The 20,121-nt window shown below is 38.3% G+C and overlaps 1 protein-coding gene across 12 annotated transcripts in view; it reads left to right on the top strand.

Moving 5' to 3' along the window:
- Positions 1-20,121, top strand: part of RNF130 (ring finger protein 130) — a 154,310-nt gene that overhangs the window by 56,081 nt on the left and 78,108 nt on the right. For 9 of the 12 annotated variants that reach the window (XR_014837974.1, XM_085013641.1, XM_085013639.1 and 6 more), the window contains exon 3: positions 1,641-1,891. Coding sequence is in view for 8 of the 12 variants with exons in the window: in XM_085013641.1 (XP_084869767.1) it covers positions 1,641-1,891 (251 nt within the window). In the remaining 4 variants the exon portion in view is untranslated. Of the gene's footprint in view, positions 1-1,640; positions 3,482-3,853; positions 7,589-20,121 lie in introns of those variants that run through there. The other 3 variants (XR_014837977.1, XR_014837975.1, XR_014837976.1) reach the window with 3 other exon arrangements.

Consider the following 20,121-nt stretch of genomic DNA (forward strand, 5'->3'; position numbering starts at 1 on the left):
TATGTTCCATTGGGTTAAACTTTTCATAAAACTTTTAATTATAACATTTCTTTTCAGTTACATATGGTCTTTGGGGTGTGTGTGTGTGTGTCTACATATTGTACAAGGATAGTCCTTTTAAGTTAAATATGATAAGTGAAACATAAACCAAATATTTAATAGTAGTATATTAAAGGGCATTGAAGACACCTTTGAAAGGGCAAGTTGGAGGGTTATTTTGTTTTGACGATTTACATGCACAAACCTTATTCAAATTTATATAAGTAGTTATAATTTTCTCTTTCCCAAAATAGTTTATTTTCTTTCCTCTGACCCCCATTGTCTTGGGGACTTTTTTTTTTTTTTTTTTTTTTTGTCTTTTTAGGGCTGCATCTGTGGCATATGGAGTTCCCAGGCTAGGGGTCAAATTGGAACTGTAGCTGCTGGCCTGCACCACAGCCACAGCAACACTGGATCCAAGCTGCATCTGCGACCTACACCACAGCTCATGGCAATGAGGGATCCTTTACCCACTAAGCGAGACCAAGGATCGAACCTGCGTCCTCATGGATGCCAGTCAGATTCATTTCTGCTGAGCAACGACGGGAACTCCTTTGGGGGCTCTTTGAAAAAGGCATAGTGTAAAAGTTGCATGTTGTCATAGGCATCTTTACCTTATTAAAGGACCATCACTGACAGCTAGTTTGGTTATAGAAAGGCTTCTCTTTTTGCCTAAAAGAAAATGGGAAGTTATTCCCTTTGTGGCGGGGGAAAGGGGTAAAAATTTCATGCTGTGCATAGGAGTCACTTGCCTTTACTGTATCACTGCCTACATAAGTGAAAGAACTAGATGACTAGGAAAGAAATTTACAAACATCCTTGTAGTTAACTTAGTGGCTGAAGCAGAACCTCTGGACAGCTGTTAGAAACCGGAAGTATTTTGATGCCAAACTAGTCCAGAGTGTTGAAGCTTGGACATGTCTCAGGAAGGGTTTGAATTCCAGATAGGTTCTGGAGTAAACTAAAAAGGAACCTTCGTCCCATTGAATCTACACATAGGATCAAAGTTAGTTTCAACTGTTGATGAAAGATACTGCCATTTGGCATATTGCTGTTGTAAATCTTAGATTTGTGTCGTAACTCTGATAGTATAAAACCATGTATCTTGCACTTCTTTCTGTTCCTTGTGCTAGTTGTGCAAACAATTGGTCCTTCAGAAATATTTGTAAGAAATACAAAAAATAGCAATTTTTTTCTCTTTTTCCTAATGAGTTGGGACTCTATAGAACATTTTAAGATCGAAAAGGTTTGACAGTGAAAACGTGCCACAATTTTATCACATTCTATTGCTGTATGTTATGTACTGTCTTTTGTTCCATTTGGCTGGTTTAATAATCTGTTTTTTAAATATAGTTTAAAACAAGTTAACATGGCTCTTATCACTGCAGTCATTTTATGCTTTAAGTGTGTTTAGTATACAACAAATTTCTGTTCCCACTTGTTGCCAGCATACCCAACTACAACTTTATTTCATTTGAAAAGTTGAATATATAAACCCTTGCCTTAACAAGAATTGCATTGTTTTTCTAAGTAGCATTTTTACTTGATGTTCAATAAAGTTTAAATGTCACTTGAGTATATGTATTTATTTTACATTACAGGCACTGGAGATATTATTGCTGTCATGATTACAGAATTGAGGGGTAAAGATATTTTGAGTTATCTGGAGAAAAACATCTCTGTTCAAATGACAATAGCTGTTGGAACTCGAATGCCGCCAAAGAACTTCAGCCGTGGCTCTCTAGTCTTCGTGTCAATATCCTTTATTGTTTTGATGATTATTTCTTCAGCATGGCTTATATTCTACTTCATTCAGAAGATCAGATACACAAATGCCCGGGACAGAAACCAGGTGAGCTACCAGTGATGCTTACTAGCCAACTATTATAATCATATATAATACAGTTTTTCGTTAAAAAATGTTTTAACCCTGAGTCACTTTAACATGTTGAAAACATGTCTACACAGGTATTTTAAGGATATTTTAAATGCCTAAATAAAAAATTTACTAAATTTATAGTAATTACTTGGAATATTTTAGGTAAATGGTTAGCTTAATATCATAATATAGTCCAGCTAATTCTGGTAATTCGAAGAAATATTTGAAATATTTTTAAGCTGGTAACACTTGTTATCAGTGGCAAGGGAGTTAGAAAGGTGGGGAGAGAGACTTCACTATTATACCCTTTTGTTCCATGTGAATTTTTTTCCCATGTGAATTTTGAACTATGTATTATCTGTTCAGAAGAAAATTAATTAATTACAAATAAATCATCTGTCCTGTTTAAGCTTAGCCATGTGTGGAGGAGAGGTGGGGAAGGGCCAATAGAAGAGATACATCTAAATAGTCATCCTAGAAATTTCATTGACCAGCACAGCCTAAGGACCCAGTGGATTTCAGATGAATGAATAAAAGCACAAAGACGACAATATGCTGCCCTGTCTTTGAAGACTTGCAGATGGTTTTCTCTAAGTTTTTTACTTTGTTTATTTGATGTGCCGTAGACAAGATATCCACCCTCGAGCCAGATTTTAGGTGTTAAATCCCAGTCCTCAGGCTTTTCTCCCCGGAAATTAAGAAGTGAATTGTTGGAGCACAGCAGAAACAAATCCGACTAGAAACCATGAGGTTGCGAGTTTAATCCCTGGCCTCGCTGAGTGGGTTAAGGATCTGGCATTGCCGTGAGGTGTGGTATGGGTCACAGATGCGGCTAGGATCCTGCGTGGCTGTGGCGTAGCCTGGCCACTGTAGCTCTGATTAGACCCCTAGCCTGGGAACCTCCATATGCAGCGGGTATGGCCCTAAAAAAGAAGAAACGAATTGCTTAGCGAGTGGCTTAAAGCCAGTTCTTATAGAGCATCATCCTCTCCTTACACAGAATACATCCAAACCCATGTGAGATGTGTGAAATTTTCATCCTTCTTCATACTAGTGAAAGGAACACAGACTTTGGTATGGATCAGATCTGAGTTCAAATCCTGATCTACCACCAGTTTGCCATAGTCCTCTTGGCATTCTATTCAGCTTCTCATCTTGTTTCTTCATCTAAAAATAGGTATTATAAAATATCTGAAAACTATAATTATTGAACATTTATGTGCCAGGCTCTGCGTGGCATCCTATATGTCTTTAAAATTTTTTATTATTTATAATTTCAGACCTGATAGAAAGCTACAAGAATAGTAAAAGTATTCCCTTACTCAAATGTTCCAACTGTTAACATTTTGCCATACTTCCGTTCGTATGTATACACTTTTTTTAACCATTTGAGATAAGATGCCCCTCTACCCTTAAATGCTTTAATGTGTATTTTATAAAAGCAAGAACATTCTCTTATATAACCACAGTATGATTATCAAAATAATGAAATTGGAGTTCCTGTCATGGCTTAGTGGTTAACAAACCCAACTAGTATCCATGAGGACGTAGGTTCAATCCCTGGCCTCACTCATTGTGTTAAGGATCTGGCCTTGCTGTGAGCTGTGGTGTAGATCACAAATGCAGCTTGGATCCTGTGTTGCTGTGGCTGTGGCATAGACTGGCAGCTACAGCTCAGATTCAACCCCTAGCCTGGAAACTTCTATATGCCATGGGTGTAGCCCTAAAAAGACAAAATGACAAAAAAAAAAAAAAAAGGAAAAGAAATTAACATTAATGTCGTTATTTAATCTCTAGACCTTTTCTTTCTAAGTTTTGTAAAAATTGCCTTAATAAAGTCCTTTGTAGCAAAGAAAACACTAGATTGATCCAATCAGATTATATGTTACATTCAGTTGTTATGTCTTTTTTTGTTTTTGTCTTTTGTCTTTTTAGGGCCACACCCATGGCATATTGAGGTTCATAGGCTAGGGGTATAATCGGAGCTGTTGCTGCCAGCCTATGCCAGAGCCACAGCAATGTAAGATCCAAGCTGCGTCTGCAACCTACACCACAGCTAACAGCAGTGCCGGATCCCTAACCCTCTGAGCGAGGCCAGGGATCAAACCCGCAACCTCATAGTTTCTAGTCAGATTTGTTTCCACTGAGCCACAATGGGAACTCCTGTCATGTTTTTTTTTAATCTGTTCTATGACATTGACATTTTTGAGGAATACAGGCCAGCAGTTTTGATGCTTCTTTTTTTTAACCTTTTTTTTTTTTTTTTGCTTTTTTAGGGGCCCCACCTGTGGTATATGGAGGTTCCCCAGCTGGCATCTAATTGGAGCTACAGCTGCTGGCCTACGCTAGAGTCACCACAATGCCAGATCCTAGCCGCGTCTATGACCTACAGCACAGCTCGCCAGATCCTTAACCCACTGAGCAAGGCCAGGGATCAGACCCACAACCTCATCGTTCCTAATGGGATTCGTTAACCACTGAGCCACAACGGGAACCCCCTTAACCATTTTTTAAATTGAAATATAGTTAAATTACAACATTGTGTTTCAGATATACAGCAAGTGATTCAGTTATACATGTATTTATTCTTTTGCAGATTCTTTTGCATTATAGGTTATTACAGGATACTTGTGCTATACTGTAGTTCTTTGTTGTTTATCTCTTTTATATATAATAATGTATACATGTTAATCCCAAATTCCTAATTTATCTACCCCTACTGCTATCCCTTTTGGTAACCGTTAAGTTTTTTTTCTGTGTCTGTGCATCTATTTCTGTTTTGTAAATAAGTTGACTTGTACTCAGTTTTAGATTCCACATGTGATATCATATAATATTTGTTTTTTCTGACTTACTTCACTTAGTATGATAATCTCTGGGTCCATCTATTTCTAGTTGCTGCAAATGGCATTTCATTTTTTATGGCTGAATAATATTCCAGTGCACACACGTGCTTGTGTGTATCAGCTCTTCTTTCCTCATTCATTAGTTGATGGACATTTAGATTGCTTCCATATCTTGACTATTATAATTAGTGCTGCAGTCAACACTGGGGTGCATGTATCTTTCCAAATTAGAGTTTTCTCCAGATATATACCCAGGAATGTAATTGCAGGATCATATGGTAGCTCTATTTTTAGTTTTTTAAGGAACCTCCATACTGTTATCCATAGTGGCTACACCTGCTTACATTCCCAACAGCAGTGGAGGAGGGTTTCTTCTTCTCCTCATTCTCCCCAGCATTTATTATTTGCAGACTTTTTGGTGATGGCCATTCTGACTGGTGTGAGATGATACCTCATTGTAGCTTTGGTTTGCATTACTCTACTAATTAGTGATAGTAAGCATATTTTCATGTGCTTGTTGGCCATTTGTATATCTCCCTTGGAGAAATTCCTCTTTAAATCTTCTGCCCATTTTTTTTTCCCCACTGTACAGCACCATTTTTTGATTGGGTTGGTTTTTTTTTTTAATAATAAGCTGTATGTACTTTTGGTATATTTTTAATCCCTTGTCAGTAGCATCATTTGCAAATATTTTCTCCCATTCCATAGGTTGCCTTTTCATTTTGCTTATGGTTTCCTTTGCTGTGTAAAAGCTTTTAAGTTTAATTATGTCCCATTTGTTTATTTTTGTTTTTATTTCTATTACTCTGGGAGACAGATCCAAAAAAATACTGCTGCAATTTATGTCAAAGAGTGTTCTGCCTCTCTTTTCCTCTAGGAGCTTTATAGGATCCATTCTTACATTTAGGTCTTACATTACATTTAGGACTTACATTCTTAAATTTTGACTTTATTTTTGTGTATGGTGTTAGAGTGTTCTAATTTCATTCTTTTGCATGTAGCTGCCCAGTTTTCCCATAACTACTTATTAAAGAAACTGTCTTTTAACTATTATATATTCTTGCTTCCTTCATCATAGATTAATTGACCACAAGTGCATGGATTTATTTCTGGACTTTCTATCCTATTTCATTGATCTATAATACTGTTTTTGTACCAGTACCATACTCTTTTGATGACTGTAGATTTGTAGTGTAGTCTGAATTAGGGAGCCTAATTCCTCCAGCTCCATTCTTCTTTCTCAAGATTTTTTGGGGAGTTCCCGTCGTGGCGCAGTGGTTAACGAATCCGACTAGGAACCATGAGGTTGCGGGTTCGGTCCCTGCCCTTGCTCAGTGGGTTAACGATCTGGCGTTGCCATGAGCTGTGGTGTAGATTGCAGACGTGGCTCGGATCCTGTGTTGCTGTGGCTCTGGCGTAGGCCAGTGGCTACAGCTCCGATTGGACCCCTAGCCTGGGAACCTCCATATGCCGTGGGAGCAGCCCAAGAAATAGCAAAAAGACAAAAAAAAAAAAAAAAAAAAAAAAAAGATTTTTTGGCTATTTGGGGTCTTTTCTGTTTCTATACAAATTTAAAAATAGTTTATTTTCGGGGGGATTAAGATGGCTGAATAGAAGGACTGGAGCTTAACTTCTCTCCTAAAAACAACAAAATTAACAACTAAAGGCTGAGCACTCTTCACCCAAATGGACTTGGAAACCTTAAAAAAGATATCCTACTCCAGAAGAAAAAGAGGAGGACACATCAAGAGGTAGGAGGGGAAATTTCATGATATAAACAACCCCATATGTCCTGGGTGGGAAGCATCACAGACTGGAAACTAACTGGTTCACAGAGACTCACCTACAGGAGTGAGAGTTCTGAGCCACACATCAAACTCTCATGTGTGGGGATCTGGCACAGGGAGAAAGAATCCTGGAGCATCTGGCATTGAAGGCCAGTGGGGCTTGTGTGCAGGAGCTCCATGGGACTGGGGGAAATGGAGACCCCATTCTTAAAAGGTGCACACAGACTTTCACATGCACTGGGTCCTAGGGCGAAGCAAAGTCTCCATGGGAATCTGGGTCAAACCTGACCATAGTTCTTGGAGGACATCCTGGGAAAACAGGGGTGAACGTGGCTTGTTGTGAGGGAAGGACATTGAAAGCAAAGCTCTTGGGAATATTCAGCAGCAGTGCCTTCCTCTGGAGGTGGCCATTTTGGGAAAATCTGGCCCCACCCGTCAATCAGCTGCTGAGAAGCCCCAGGGCAAACAACAGTCCAGGGGGATCACAGCCCTGCCCCTCAGTAAACAGGCTACATAAAGACCCCTCAGGCACACAGCTGCCTCTAATCCCATCCAGAGACTAAGTCCCACCCACCAGAGGGATTAGAATCCGCTCCACATACCAGGGGGCAGGCATCTGCCCCTCCCATCAGGAAGCCTACAGCAAGCCCCCCATACTGACTTGAGCCACAAGGGGGCAGACATCAGAAGTAAGAGAGGCTACAACTCTATTATCTGTAAAAAGGTCACCACACCAAAAACCTATAAAAATGAAAAGACAGAGAACTATAACTCAGATGAGGGAGAAAGGAAAAACCCCAGAAAAACAGCTAAGTGAGGAGATTCTCAGCCTCCAGGAAAAAGACTTTAGACTGTTGATGCTGAAGATGATGCAAGACATTGGAAATAAACTGGAGGCAAAGATGGATAACTTACAGGAAACACTGACCAAAGAGATACAAGATATAAAACTTAAACAAGAAGAGATGCAAAATACAATAACGGAAATAAAAAATTCACTAGAAGCAGCTAACAGCAGAATACAGGAGGCAGAAAAACCAATAAGTGAGGTGGAGGACAGATTAGTGGAAATTACGGATGCGGAACAGAAAAGAGAAAAAAGACTGAAAAGAAATGAAGAGAGTCTCAGAGAGCTCTGTGACAACGTGACACACAAACATCTGTATTATAGGGGTGCCAGAAGAAGAGAGAGAGAAGGAGACATAAAAAATATTCCAAGAGATAATAGCTGAAAGCTTCCCTAACATGGGGAAGGAATCACTCACTCAAATCCAGGAAGCACAAAGAGTACCATATAAAATAAACCCAAGGAGGAATACCCCGAGACACATATTAATCAAACTGACCAAAATTAAAGACAAAGAGAAAATCTTGAAAGCAGCTAGGGAAAAGAAATAACATACAAGGGAACCCCAATAAGATTATCGGCAGATTTTTCAACAGAAACTCTGCAGGCCAGAAGGGAGTGGCATGATATACTTGACGCGATGAAAGGAAAAACCTCCAACCAAGATTACTCTACCCAGCAAGGCTCTCATTCAGATTTGAAGGAGAAATCAAAACCTTCACAGATAAGCAAAAGCTAAGAGAATTCAGCAACACTAAACCAGCCTTACGACAAATACTAAAGGAACTTCTCTAGGCAGAAAAGAACAAGAGAAGGAGGAAAGAAAAAAGAGCAGTAAAAACAAATCCAAAGCAATTAATAAAATGGCAATCAGAACATACATATCAATAATTACCTTAAATGTGAATGGACTAAACGCCCCAACCAAAAGACAGAGACTGGCTGAATGGATACAAAAACAAGACCCATATATATGCTGTCTTCAAGAGACCCACTTCACTTCTAGGGACACATACATATTGAAAGTGAGAGGATGGAAGAAAATATTTTATGCAAATGGGGATCAAAAGAAAGCTGGAGTAGCAATATCATATCAGACAAAATAGACTTTAAAATGAAGAATATTTTAAGGGACAAAGAAGGACATTACATAATGATCAAAGGATCAATCCAAGAAGAAGATACAACAATTTTAAATATCTACGCACCCAACACAGGTTCACCCAATATATAAGGCAACTGCTAACAACCTTAAAAGGAGAAATCGACAATAACACAATCGTAGTGGGGGACTTTACACCCCACTTACAGCAATGGACAGATCAACCAGACAGAAAATCAATAAGGAAACACAGGCCCTGAATGATGCATTAAACCAGACGGACTTAATAGATATTTACAGGACATTCCATCCAAAAGCAACAGAATACACATTCTTCTCAAGTGCACATGGAACATTCTCTAAGATTGATCATACCCTGGGCTACAAATCAAACCTCAGTAACTTCAAGAAAATTAAAATTGTATCAAGCATCTTTTCTAACCACAATGCTATATGACTGGAAATCAACAAAAAGAAAAAAACTGCAAAAAACACAAACACTGGAGACTAAACAACATGCTACTAAACAACCAATGGATCACTGAAGAAATCAAAGAGGAAATTAAAAAATACCTAGCAGCAAATGACAACAAAGATACGACACTCCAAAACCTCTGGGATGCAGCAAAAGTTGTTCTAAGAGGAAATGTTATAGCAACACAAGCCCACCTCAGGAAACAAGAAAAAGCTCAAATAAACAAGCTAACTTTACATCCAAAGCAGCTCGAGAGAGAAGAACAGACAAGACCTAAAGTTAGTAGAAGGAAAGAAATCATGAAGATCAGAGCAGAAATCAATGAAATAGAAAGAAAAAAAAACCATAGAAAAGATCAATGAAACGAAAAGCTGGTTCTTTGAAAAGCTCAACAAAATTGATAAACCCCTAGGCAGACTTATCAAGCAAAACAGAGAGGACTCAAATCAATAAAATTAGAAATGAAAACGGAGAAGTAACATGGACATCACAGAAATTCAAAGGATCATAAGAGACTGCTATATGCAACTATATGCCAATAAAATGGAAAACCTAGAAGAAATGGACAAATTCTTAGAAAAGTACAATCTTCCAAGAGTAAACCAAGATGAAATAGGAAAGATGAATGGACCAATCACAAGAACTGAAATTGAAACTGTGATTAAAAAACTTCCAACAAACAAAAGTCCAGGACCAGATGGCTTCACAGGCGAATTCTATCAAACATTTAGAGAAGAGCTAACACCTCTCCTTCTGAAACTATCCTTCTGATACTCCCAAACTCATTCTGTGAGGCCACCATCACTCTGGTGCCAAAATCAGACAAAGACTCCACAAAAAAAAGAAAACTACAGGCCTATTTCACTGATGAACATCGATGCAAAAATCCTCAACAAAATACTAGCAAACTGCATCCAACAATACATTAAAATGATTATACAACATGATCAAGTGGGATTTATCCCAGGGATGCAAGGGTTCTTCAATATCTGCAAATCCATCAGTGTGATACACCACATTAACAAACTGAAGAATAAAAACCATATAATTCTCTCAATAGACATGGGAAAAGCCTTTGACAAAACCTAACACCCATTTCTGTTAAAAACCCTTCAGAAAGTGTGCATAATGGGAACCTACCTCAACATGATAAAGGCCACATACGACAAACCCACAGCGAACATCATTCTCTTTTTTTTTTTTTTTTTTTTGTCTTTTTGTTGTTGTTGTTGCTATTTCTTGGGCCGCTCCCGCGGCATATGGAGGTTCCCAGGCCAGGGGTCAAATCGGAGCTGTAGCCACCGGCCTACGCCAGAGCCACAGCAACGTGGGATCCAAGCCGCGTCTGCAACCTACACCACAGCTCACGGCAACGCCCGATCGTCAACCCACTTAGCAAGGGCAGGGACCGAACCCGCAACCTCATGGTTCCTAGTCGGATTCGTCAACCACTGCGCCACGACAGGAACTCCCGAACATCATTCTCAATGGTGAAAAGCTGAAAGAATTCCCCCTGAGATCAGGAACAAGACAAGGATGTCCGCTCTCACCACTACTCTTCAACATAGTTCTCGAAGTCCTAGCCACAGCAATCAGAGAAGTAAAAGAGATAAAAGGAATCCAAATTGGAAAGGAAGAAGTAAAACTATCCCTATTTGCAGATGACATGATGCTATACCTAGAGAATCCTAAAGACTCTACCAGAAAACTGGTAGAGCTCATCTATGAATTTGGCAAAGTCACAGGATACAAAATCAATACACAGAAATCAATGTCATTTCTGTACACTAACAATGAAAGATCAGAAAGAGAAATTAGGGAAGCAATCCCATTTACCACTGCATCCAAAAGAATAAAATACCTAGGAGTAAACCTACCCAAAGAGACAAAAGACCTGTACTCTGAAAACTATAAACCACTGATGAAAGAAATCAAAGATGACACAAATAGATGGAAAGACATACCATGCTCTTGGATTGGAAGAGTTAATATTATCAAAATGACTATACTACCTAAGGCAATATACAGATTCAATGCAATCCCTATCAAACTACCAAGGACATTTTTCACAGAACTCGAACAAAATATTTTAAAGTTTGTTTGGAAGCACAAAAGACCCAGAATAGCCAAAGACATCCTGAAAAAGAAAAACGGACCTGGAGGAATCAGGCTCCTGGACTTCAGATTATATTACAAAGCAACAGTCATCAAAACCACATGGTACTGGCACAAAGACAGAAATAGAGATCTGTGGAACAGGATAGAAAGCCCAGAATTAAACCCACGCACCTACAGCCAACTCATCTATGACAAAGGAGGCAAGAATATACAATGGAGAAAAGACAGCCAGTTCAATACATGGTGCTGGGAAAACTGGACAGCCACATGGAAAAGAATGAAATTAGAACACTCCCTAACACCATACACAAAAATAAACTCCAAATGGATTAAAGACCTAAATATAAGACCAGACACTATGAAACTCTTAGAGGAAAACATAGGCCAAACACTCTCTGACATAAACGACAGCAACATCTTCTCAGATCCACCTCTCAGAGTATTAACAACAAAAACAAAAATAAACAAATGGGACCTAACCAAACTTCAAAGTTTCTGCACAGCAAAGGAAACCCTAAACAACACAAAAAGAAAACCCACAGAATTGCAGAAAATCTTTGCAAGTGAATCGACTGACAAGGGATTAATCTCCAACATTTATAAACACTTTCTGCAGCTCCATACCAAAAAAACAAACAAGCCTATCAAAAAATGGGCAGATCTAAACAGTCAATTCTCCAAAGAAGACATACAGATGGCCGAGAAACACATGGAAAGATGTTCAACATCAATCATTATTAGAGAGATGTAAATCAAAACCATTCTGAGGTACCACCTTACACCAGCCAGAATGGCCATCATCAAGAAGTCTACACACAATAAGTGCTGGAGAGGGTGTGGAGAAAAAGGAACACTAGTACTACGACTCGCAAAGACACATGTACTCCAATGCCAAAACATGGAAACAACCTAAATGTCCATTGACAGAGGAGTGGATCCAGAAGATGTGGTACATAAACACAATGGAATATTACTCAGCCATTAAAAAGAACAAAATACCAGCATTTTTTGCAACATGGATGGACCTAGAAACTATCATGCTAAGTGAAGTCAGCCATACAATGAGACACCAACATCCAATGCTTTCACTGACATGTGGAATCTGAAAAAAGGACAGACAGAACTTCTTTGCAGAACAGATGCTGACTCACAGATATTGAAAAACTTATGGTCTCCAGAGGAGACACTTTGGGAGGTGGGGGGATGTGCCTGGGCTGTGAGATGAAAATCCTGTGAAATCAGATTGTTATGATCATTATACAACTACAGATGTGATAAATTCATTTGAGTAATTAAAAAATAAAAATAAATAAAAATAGTTTATTTTCAGTGAAAAATGCCATTGGTAATTTGATAGGGATTATACTGGATCTGTAGATTGCCTTGGGCAGTACAGTCATTTTGACAATATTGATTCTTCCAGTCCAGGAACGCAATATATCTTTCCATTTGTTTGTGTCATCTTTGATTTCTTTCATCAGCATCTTACAGTTTTCAGGGTATTGGTCTTTTGCCTCCTTAAGTAGGTTTGTTCCTAGGTATTTTATTCTTTTTTATGAGATGGTAAATGGGGTCATTTCTCACAGATATTTTGTTGTTAATGTATAGAAACACAACAGACATCTGTGTATTGACTTAGTATCCAGCAATTTTACTGATATCATTGATGAGGTCTAGTAGTTTTCTGGTGGTGTCTTTAGGATTTTTGTGTATAGCCTCATGTCATCAGCAGACAGTGACAGTTTCACTACTTCTTTTCCAATTTGGATTACTTTTATTTCTTTTTCTTCTCTGATTTCTTTGACTAGGCCTTCCAAAAGTATGTTGAGTAAAAGTGGTGAGGGTAGGTATCCTTTTCCTGTAGCTGGACTTGGGAGAAATGCTTTCAGCTCTTCACCTTTGAGTATGATGCTAGCTAGCTGTGAGTGCGTCATATGTGGCCTTTTTAATGTTGAGGTATGTTCCTTCTATGCCCACTTTCTGAAGAGTGTTTTTTTTTTTTCGTCATAAATGGATTTTGAATTTTGTCAAAAGCTTTTTCTGCATCTGTTGAGAAGGTCGTATGGTTTTTATTCTTCAATTTGTTAATGTGGTATATCACATTGATTTGCAGATATTGAAAAATCCCTAGGATAAATCCCGCTTGATCATAGGGTATGGTCCTTTACATGTATTGTTGGAGTTGGTTTAATAGTGTTTTGGTCAAGATTCTTGCATCTATGTAATTTTCTTTTTTTATGGTATCTTTGGTTTTGGTATCAGGGTGATGATGGCCTCACAGAATGAGTTCAGAAGTATTCTTTCCTCTGCAGTTTTTTGGAATAGAATAGTTTTAGAAGAATAAGTGTTAACTCATCTCAATGTTTAGTAGAATTCACCTGTGAAGTCATCTGGTCTTGGGAGTTTTTAATTACTTTTTTTTTTTTTTTTCCTTTTTGCCATTTCTTGGGCCGCTCCTGCGGCATATGGAGGTTCCCAGGCTAGGGGTCCAATCGGAGCTGTAGCTGCCAGCCTACGCCAGAGCCACAGCAACGCAGGATCCGAGCCGCTTCTGCGACCTACACCACAGCTCATGGCAACGCCGGATCGTTAACCCACTGAGCAAGGGCAGGGATCGAACCTGCAACCTCATGGTTCCTAGTCAGATTCGTTAACCACTGCGCCACGACGGGAACTCCGGTAGTTTTTAATTACTGATTCACTTTCAGTCCTGGTACTTGGTATGTTCATATTTTCTATTTCTTCCTGGTTCAGTTTTGGGAGATTGTACTTTTCCAAGAAATTGTCTGTTTCTTCTCGATTGTCCATTTTATTCATGAATTCTTGCTCATAATGGTCTCCTAATGATCCTTTGTATTTCTGTGGTGTTGATTGTAACTGCTCCCTTTTCATTTTTCATTTTTTGGCCATGCCCAGAGCATGCAGAAGTTCCCAGGTCAGGGATCAAACCTGTGCCACAACAACCACCCAAGCCACAGCAGTGACAATATCAGATCTTTAACTTTTTTTTTTTTGATGAGTCTAGCTGAAGGTTTATCAATTTTGTTTATCTTTTCCAAGTACCAGCTTTTAGTTTCATCTTTTCTATTGCTTTTTGTCTCTATTTCATTTATTTCTGCTCTTATTTTTATGATTTCTTTCTCTTCTACTACCTTTGGGTTTTGTTTTGTTTTTTTTTTTTCCACATGCATTTGTAGAGAAATAATACAGAGAGATCCCATATCTCTCTTGTAAAATCTTAATAACTATAGCAAATATCACAACCAGAAAATCAACGTAGATACAATATACTCATCTTATTCAGATTTTTCCAGTTGAATTTTTGCTAATGTGTGTATAATTCTATTAAATTCCCAGTGACCACTATCACAGTCAAGAAACAGAGCAGATATCACAAGGATCTCGTGTGCAAATTCTTTTAGAGCTGTTAACACCTCTCTCCTACACCACTGCCTAACCCAGACTTAGTATATCTGTTCTCCACTCTATAGTTTTGTCATTTTAGGAATGTTATATAAATGGACTCATGTAGTACTTAACTTCCAGAGTTTGGATTTCTTCACCTAACATAATTCCCTTGAGATCCTTCCAAATTTTATATGTGTCAGCAATTTATTCCTTTTTATTGCTGACTTGTATTCTGTGGCTTGGATGTACCATAATTGGTTAACCTCAAGTTGTTTCCAGTTTTAGGCTATTATAAATAGAGTGACTCTGAACACTAATGTACAGGTTTTTGTGTGAACAAATTTTTCACTTCCCAGGCATTAGTGTTCAGGTGTGCAGTTTCCTATTTATTATGATAAACGTGTATTTAATTTTGTAAGACACTGCCATACTCTTTCCCAAGTGGCTGTACTATTTTACATTCCTGATAGAAACATATTCCTGATAAACTTCCTCTGCATCCCTGGCAGCATTTGGTGTTATCACTATTTTTCATCTTAGCTGTTCTGATAGGTATACAGTAGTATCTCTTTGGTGATTTTAATTTGCATTTGTCTAATGGCTACTAAGTTGAACATCTTTCATGTACTAATTGCCACCTGTATATCCCTCTCAGTGAAATGTCCACTAATGTTTTTTACTCATTTTCTACTGGGTTTTTTTGTTTGTTTGTTTGTTTGTTTGCTTGTTTTACGTTTGAGTTTCAGTTAGGGTTGGGTTAGGGTTCTGACAAGTCTTGTCAAATAGTGGTTTGCAAATATTTTCTCTCAGTTTCTTCCAGGGTCTTTTGAAGAGCAAAAAAATTTAATTTTAATGCTTAATTCATCAATTTTTCCTTCTTTGAATTGCACTTTTACTGTCAAGTCTAGAAACTTTTGCGTAGCCTTAGATACCAAAGATTTTCTAATTTTCTTAATAAAAATTTTATATTTTACATATAAGCATAAAGTATGAGGTTTAGGTTGAGGTTCCTCTTTTTTTGCTTGTATATCCAATATTGCACCTTTGTCAAACAGTTGGGCATGTTCGTGTGGGTATGTTTCTGGGTTTTATATTCTCTTCCACTGATTTATGTGTCTAGCCTTACCATACCACAGACCATACCACACTGTCCTGATTACTATAGCTGTATATTATGCCTTAGTATTGGGTAAAGTGATTCTTCTCATTTTATTGTTATTTTTCAAGATTGTTTTATCTATTCTAGGTCCTAGAGTCTTTTCATATAAATTTTTTTTTGGCTTTTTTTTTTTTGCTATTTCTTTGGGCCACTCCCATGGCATATGGAGGTTCCCAGGCTAGGGGTCTAATCGGAGCTGTAGCCGCCAGCCTACACCAGAGCCACAGCAACGCGGGATCCGAGCCGCGTCTGCAACCTACACCACAGCTCACAGCAACGCCGAATCGTTAACCCACTGAGCAAGGGCAGGGACCGAACCCGCAACCTCATGGTTCCTAGTCGGATTCGTTAACCACTGCGCCACGACGGGAACTCCATCATATAAATTTTATAATAAGCTTGTCTATGTCACTACCATAAAAAAAGTTTCTTGCTAGGACTTTGATATTAATGTATTAAACCTGTTGATCAGTTTGGGGAGAATTGATATATTTACCATGCTGAATTTTCCGGTTCATGAACTTTGTATGTTTTTCCACTAATTTAGGTCGTTTTTAATTTCTTTTGTCAGCGTTTTATAGTTTTGAGCATACAGGTCCTATACATGTTTTATTGAGTTTATACCTAAGAATTTTGTATTTTGGAGTGACTGAACAGTAATGTAATAGTAGGTGGACTATAAATACGTTTTTACTTTCAGGTTTCACATTCTCATTATAAGAATATCCAAATGTGACTAAATTTTGTATATTGATTTTGTATCTGCGGCCTTTTGTAAACTCACTTATTATTGTAGATTGCTTGGGAATTTCTGTATAGACAGTCATGTTATTTGCAAATAACAACAGTTTTATTTCTTCCTTTCCAGTTTCATTGCCTTCTTTTTCTTTTATTATTGCAGTGTCTATGTGTAATAGCAGTGGTAAGAGTGGCATCCTTGTCTGTGACCAGTCTTAGAGGAAAGGATTCAGCCTTTATTGTTAAGTATGTTGTTAGCTATTGCATTTTGTAGATGTTTATTAAGTTGAGGAAGGTTCTCTCTATTTCTAATGTGCTGAGAATTTTTATCAAAAATGAACACTGGATTTTGTCAAATTCTTTTTATGCATCTAGTTGATGTGATCATATGATGTTTTTTTGTTTTCTGTAGCCTGTGGTAGATTGCACTCATTGACTTTTGATTATTGGATTATTGCACACCTATAATAAACTGCACTTGGTCTAGTCTTATATACCTGGAATAAATCCCACTGGGTCATGGCATGTAATTTTTTGTGCATTGCTGGATTTGATTGGCTAATTTTGTTGAGGATTTTTCTAATTTCATGAGAGATACTGATCTATAGTTTTGAGTGAAGAGTTGTAAAAACTTCTTTATTGGTTAAAAGACTATTCAGATTGTCAATTTCATCTTTATTGAGTTTTGGTAATTTTAGGGTTTTAAGGAATTGGCCCTTTTTAAAAATGTTGTCATGTTTATGAGCATATGGTTGTTCATATTATTGCTTTATTCTTTTAATAGCTGCAGTGTCTGTAGTGATAACTCGTGTTCATTTCTGATTTTAATTTGTATGTTCTCTTTTTATCTTTGTCAGTCTTCCTAGAAATTTCTCAATGTCATAGATTTTTCAAAAACAAACTTTTTAAAATTTCATTTTATTTTTTATTTTTTATTTTTTGTCCTTTTAGGGCTTCACCAGCGGCTTATGGAGGTTTCCAGGCTAGGGGTCTTATTGGAGCTGTAGCTGCCAGCCTACACCACAGCCATGCAGGATCCGAGCCACGTCTGCCACCTACACCACAGCTCACAGCAATGCCTGATCCTTAACCCACTGAGCAAGGCCAGGGATCAAACCCGCAACCTCATGGTTCCTAGTTGGATTCATTAACCACTGAGCCACGATGGGAACTCCTAAATTTCATTTTTAAATGATAGATTTGTTTAGATTATTTCTCTTAATAATGTATGCATTCATTGCTGTTTCTCTCTTAGTACTACTTTAACTGCGTTCCATATGCTTTGATATCCTATATTTTGATTTTCATTCATCTTTTTTTAAAATTATAGTTGATTTGCAATGTTCTGTCAACTGTTGCTGTACAGCAAAGTGACCCAGTCATACATATATGTGTGTGTGTGTGTGTGTACATTCTTTTTCTCACATTATCCTCCATCATGTTCCAACACAAGAGACTAGATGTAGTTCCCTGTGCTATACAGTAGGATCTTATTGTTATTCATCTTTGTGTAATTTTTTTCTTTTGTGACTTTCTCTTTGACTCATGTTTTTTAGAAGTATGTTCTTCAAGTCACACTTGTTTGGAGATTTTACTGTTATTTTAGTGATCTCTAATTAGATTTCATTATGATCCGAGAAATGCTCTGTATGATTTCAGTTCTTTATTTTCATTTATTAATTTATTTTGGCCACGCCTATGGCATGTGGAAGTTCCCAGGCCTGGGATCAAACCCGTGTCATAGCAGCAACCTGAGCTGCAGTAGTGACAACACCAAATCCTTAACCCACTAAGGCAACAGAGAACTCCAATTTCAGTTCTTTTAGATTTGTCGAGGTTTATTTTATGACCTAGGATTTGGTCTGTCTTGGTGAATGTTTTCTGAGGGAAAAAATATGCATTCTGCTATTGGCTGGAGTGTTTTATAGATATCATTTATATCAGAGTGCTTATTAGCTTGCTTCTGAGAGGAGATTGGGGGCAGGGAGGGGAAAATTACTTTCCCAGTGGGCTCTGCTGAAACCATCATGGGAAGAGGTGTGCAGTTTTTCCATTGGTATTTGGATGAGTATAGCTCACTTTTGCTAGTACTTTGGCTAGAGGAAGCAGCCTTTTTTGTTTTGTTTTGTTTTGTTTTGTTTTGAATGGGGTGATGGTGTCTGTTCCTGTTGACTTTTGCAGATTGGAGGCTTCTGCAGCCACCTCATCTGGGATGTATCAGAGTCCAAGGAATTCACCATCTGGCATTCAAGCTCAAGGTCCCTAGGCAGCCCACCACATCTTTCTTCCTTTCAGAGACTCCCTGTGTTCATTTGTTATGTTATGTCCAGGACTTTTTAGGTGTCATGGGGAGGGCCTGGGAGGAATAGGGCTACTCCACTGTGGCGGAACTGAAAGTCCCTATAGCTGCATCTCCTGAGATTTTTGACTTGGATGTAGATGATTGAAGCAATAGAGGGATATTAGATGAAAATATTTAACTGATCTAAAAATATGCCACTTTTATAGAAAAGTGCATTTCATCCATATTGGATGTGCATGTATAAAATCAAGTTTACAGCCTTAAAGTAGAATGCACCAGTTTTATGATATTTTTGACAAAAGGAATAGCTATGAAATTGAGTTCTGCTGGAAGAAGGAATACAGAGTCAGATCAGCACTAACAATATGACAACACTTGTGTTATTTATCATCAAAGTGCCTGCCAAGAAATTCTCTTTAATGATATTTGAGGAAAATAGATGTCAGCTGATGTTTTTCAGCTTCTTGATGGACAGTGGTATAACTGAATTGTTCTTTTACCTCTGCTCTTTAACTAGTGATGTTGCCTTCTTTTTTTTTTTTTGTCTTTTCAGGGCCACATCTGTGGCATATGGAGGTTCCCAGGCTAGGGGTCAAGTTGGAGCTGTAGCTGCAGGCCTATTCCACAGCCTACGCCACAGCAGTGCCAGATCCGAGCCTCATCTGTGACCTATACCACAGCCCATGGCAACACTGGATCCTTAACCCACTGAATGAGGCCAGGGATCAAGCCCTCATCCTCATGGATACTAGTCTGGTTCGTTAACCACTGAGCCATGACGGGAACTCTGTTGCCTTCATTTTTAACTTTAAATTTTTTACCAATGTCATATATGAACGTGGTTTTTAAAAATAAATAGTACTGCAAGGCTTGGTTCCTTGCCCAGTCTTTTCTTCCTCCTAATTCATTTCCCAGCAACCAGTCACTTCTTTCAACTCTTTTTTCTGTTCCTTCTGTTACTGACTTTATATAAATAAGTAGTATACCATATTCCTTTTCTTAATAAATTAAGGATGCCTTTAAAATATATTGCCATTGGAGTTCCCGTCGTGGCTCAGTGGTTAATGACTAGGAACCATGAGGTTGCGGGTTCGGTCCCTGCCCTTGCTCAGTGGGTTGACGATCGGGCGTTGCCGTGAGCTGTGGTGTAGGTTGCAGACGCGGCTCGGATCCCGCGTTGCTGTGGCTCTGGCGTAGGCCGGTGGCTGCAGCTTCGATTCAACCCCTAGCTTGGGAACCTCCATATGCCGCGGGAGCCGCCCAAGAAATGGCAAAAAGACAAAAAAAAAAAAAAAAAAAATTGCCATTATGAAAGACTAAAAGTACAGAAATGATCAAGAGTAGCTCTGAAAGGGTATTCTTGAAAAGAAAACCCTATAATATTGGGTTGAATGTAGCACATCTCAAGGACTTGGCGGGGG

The sequence above is a fragment of the Sus scrofa genome, chromosome 2 (assembly GCF_054392235.1).
Source record: "Sus scrofa isolate SSC_HxYL_T2T_F1_AM1 chromosome 2, Sscrofa_HxYL_maternal_Yorkshire_Landrace_v2.0, whole genome shotgun sequence".
Taxonomy (NCBI): domain Eukaryota; kingdom Metazoa; phylum Chordata; class Mammalia; order Artiodactyla; family Suidae; genus Sus; species Sus scrofa.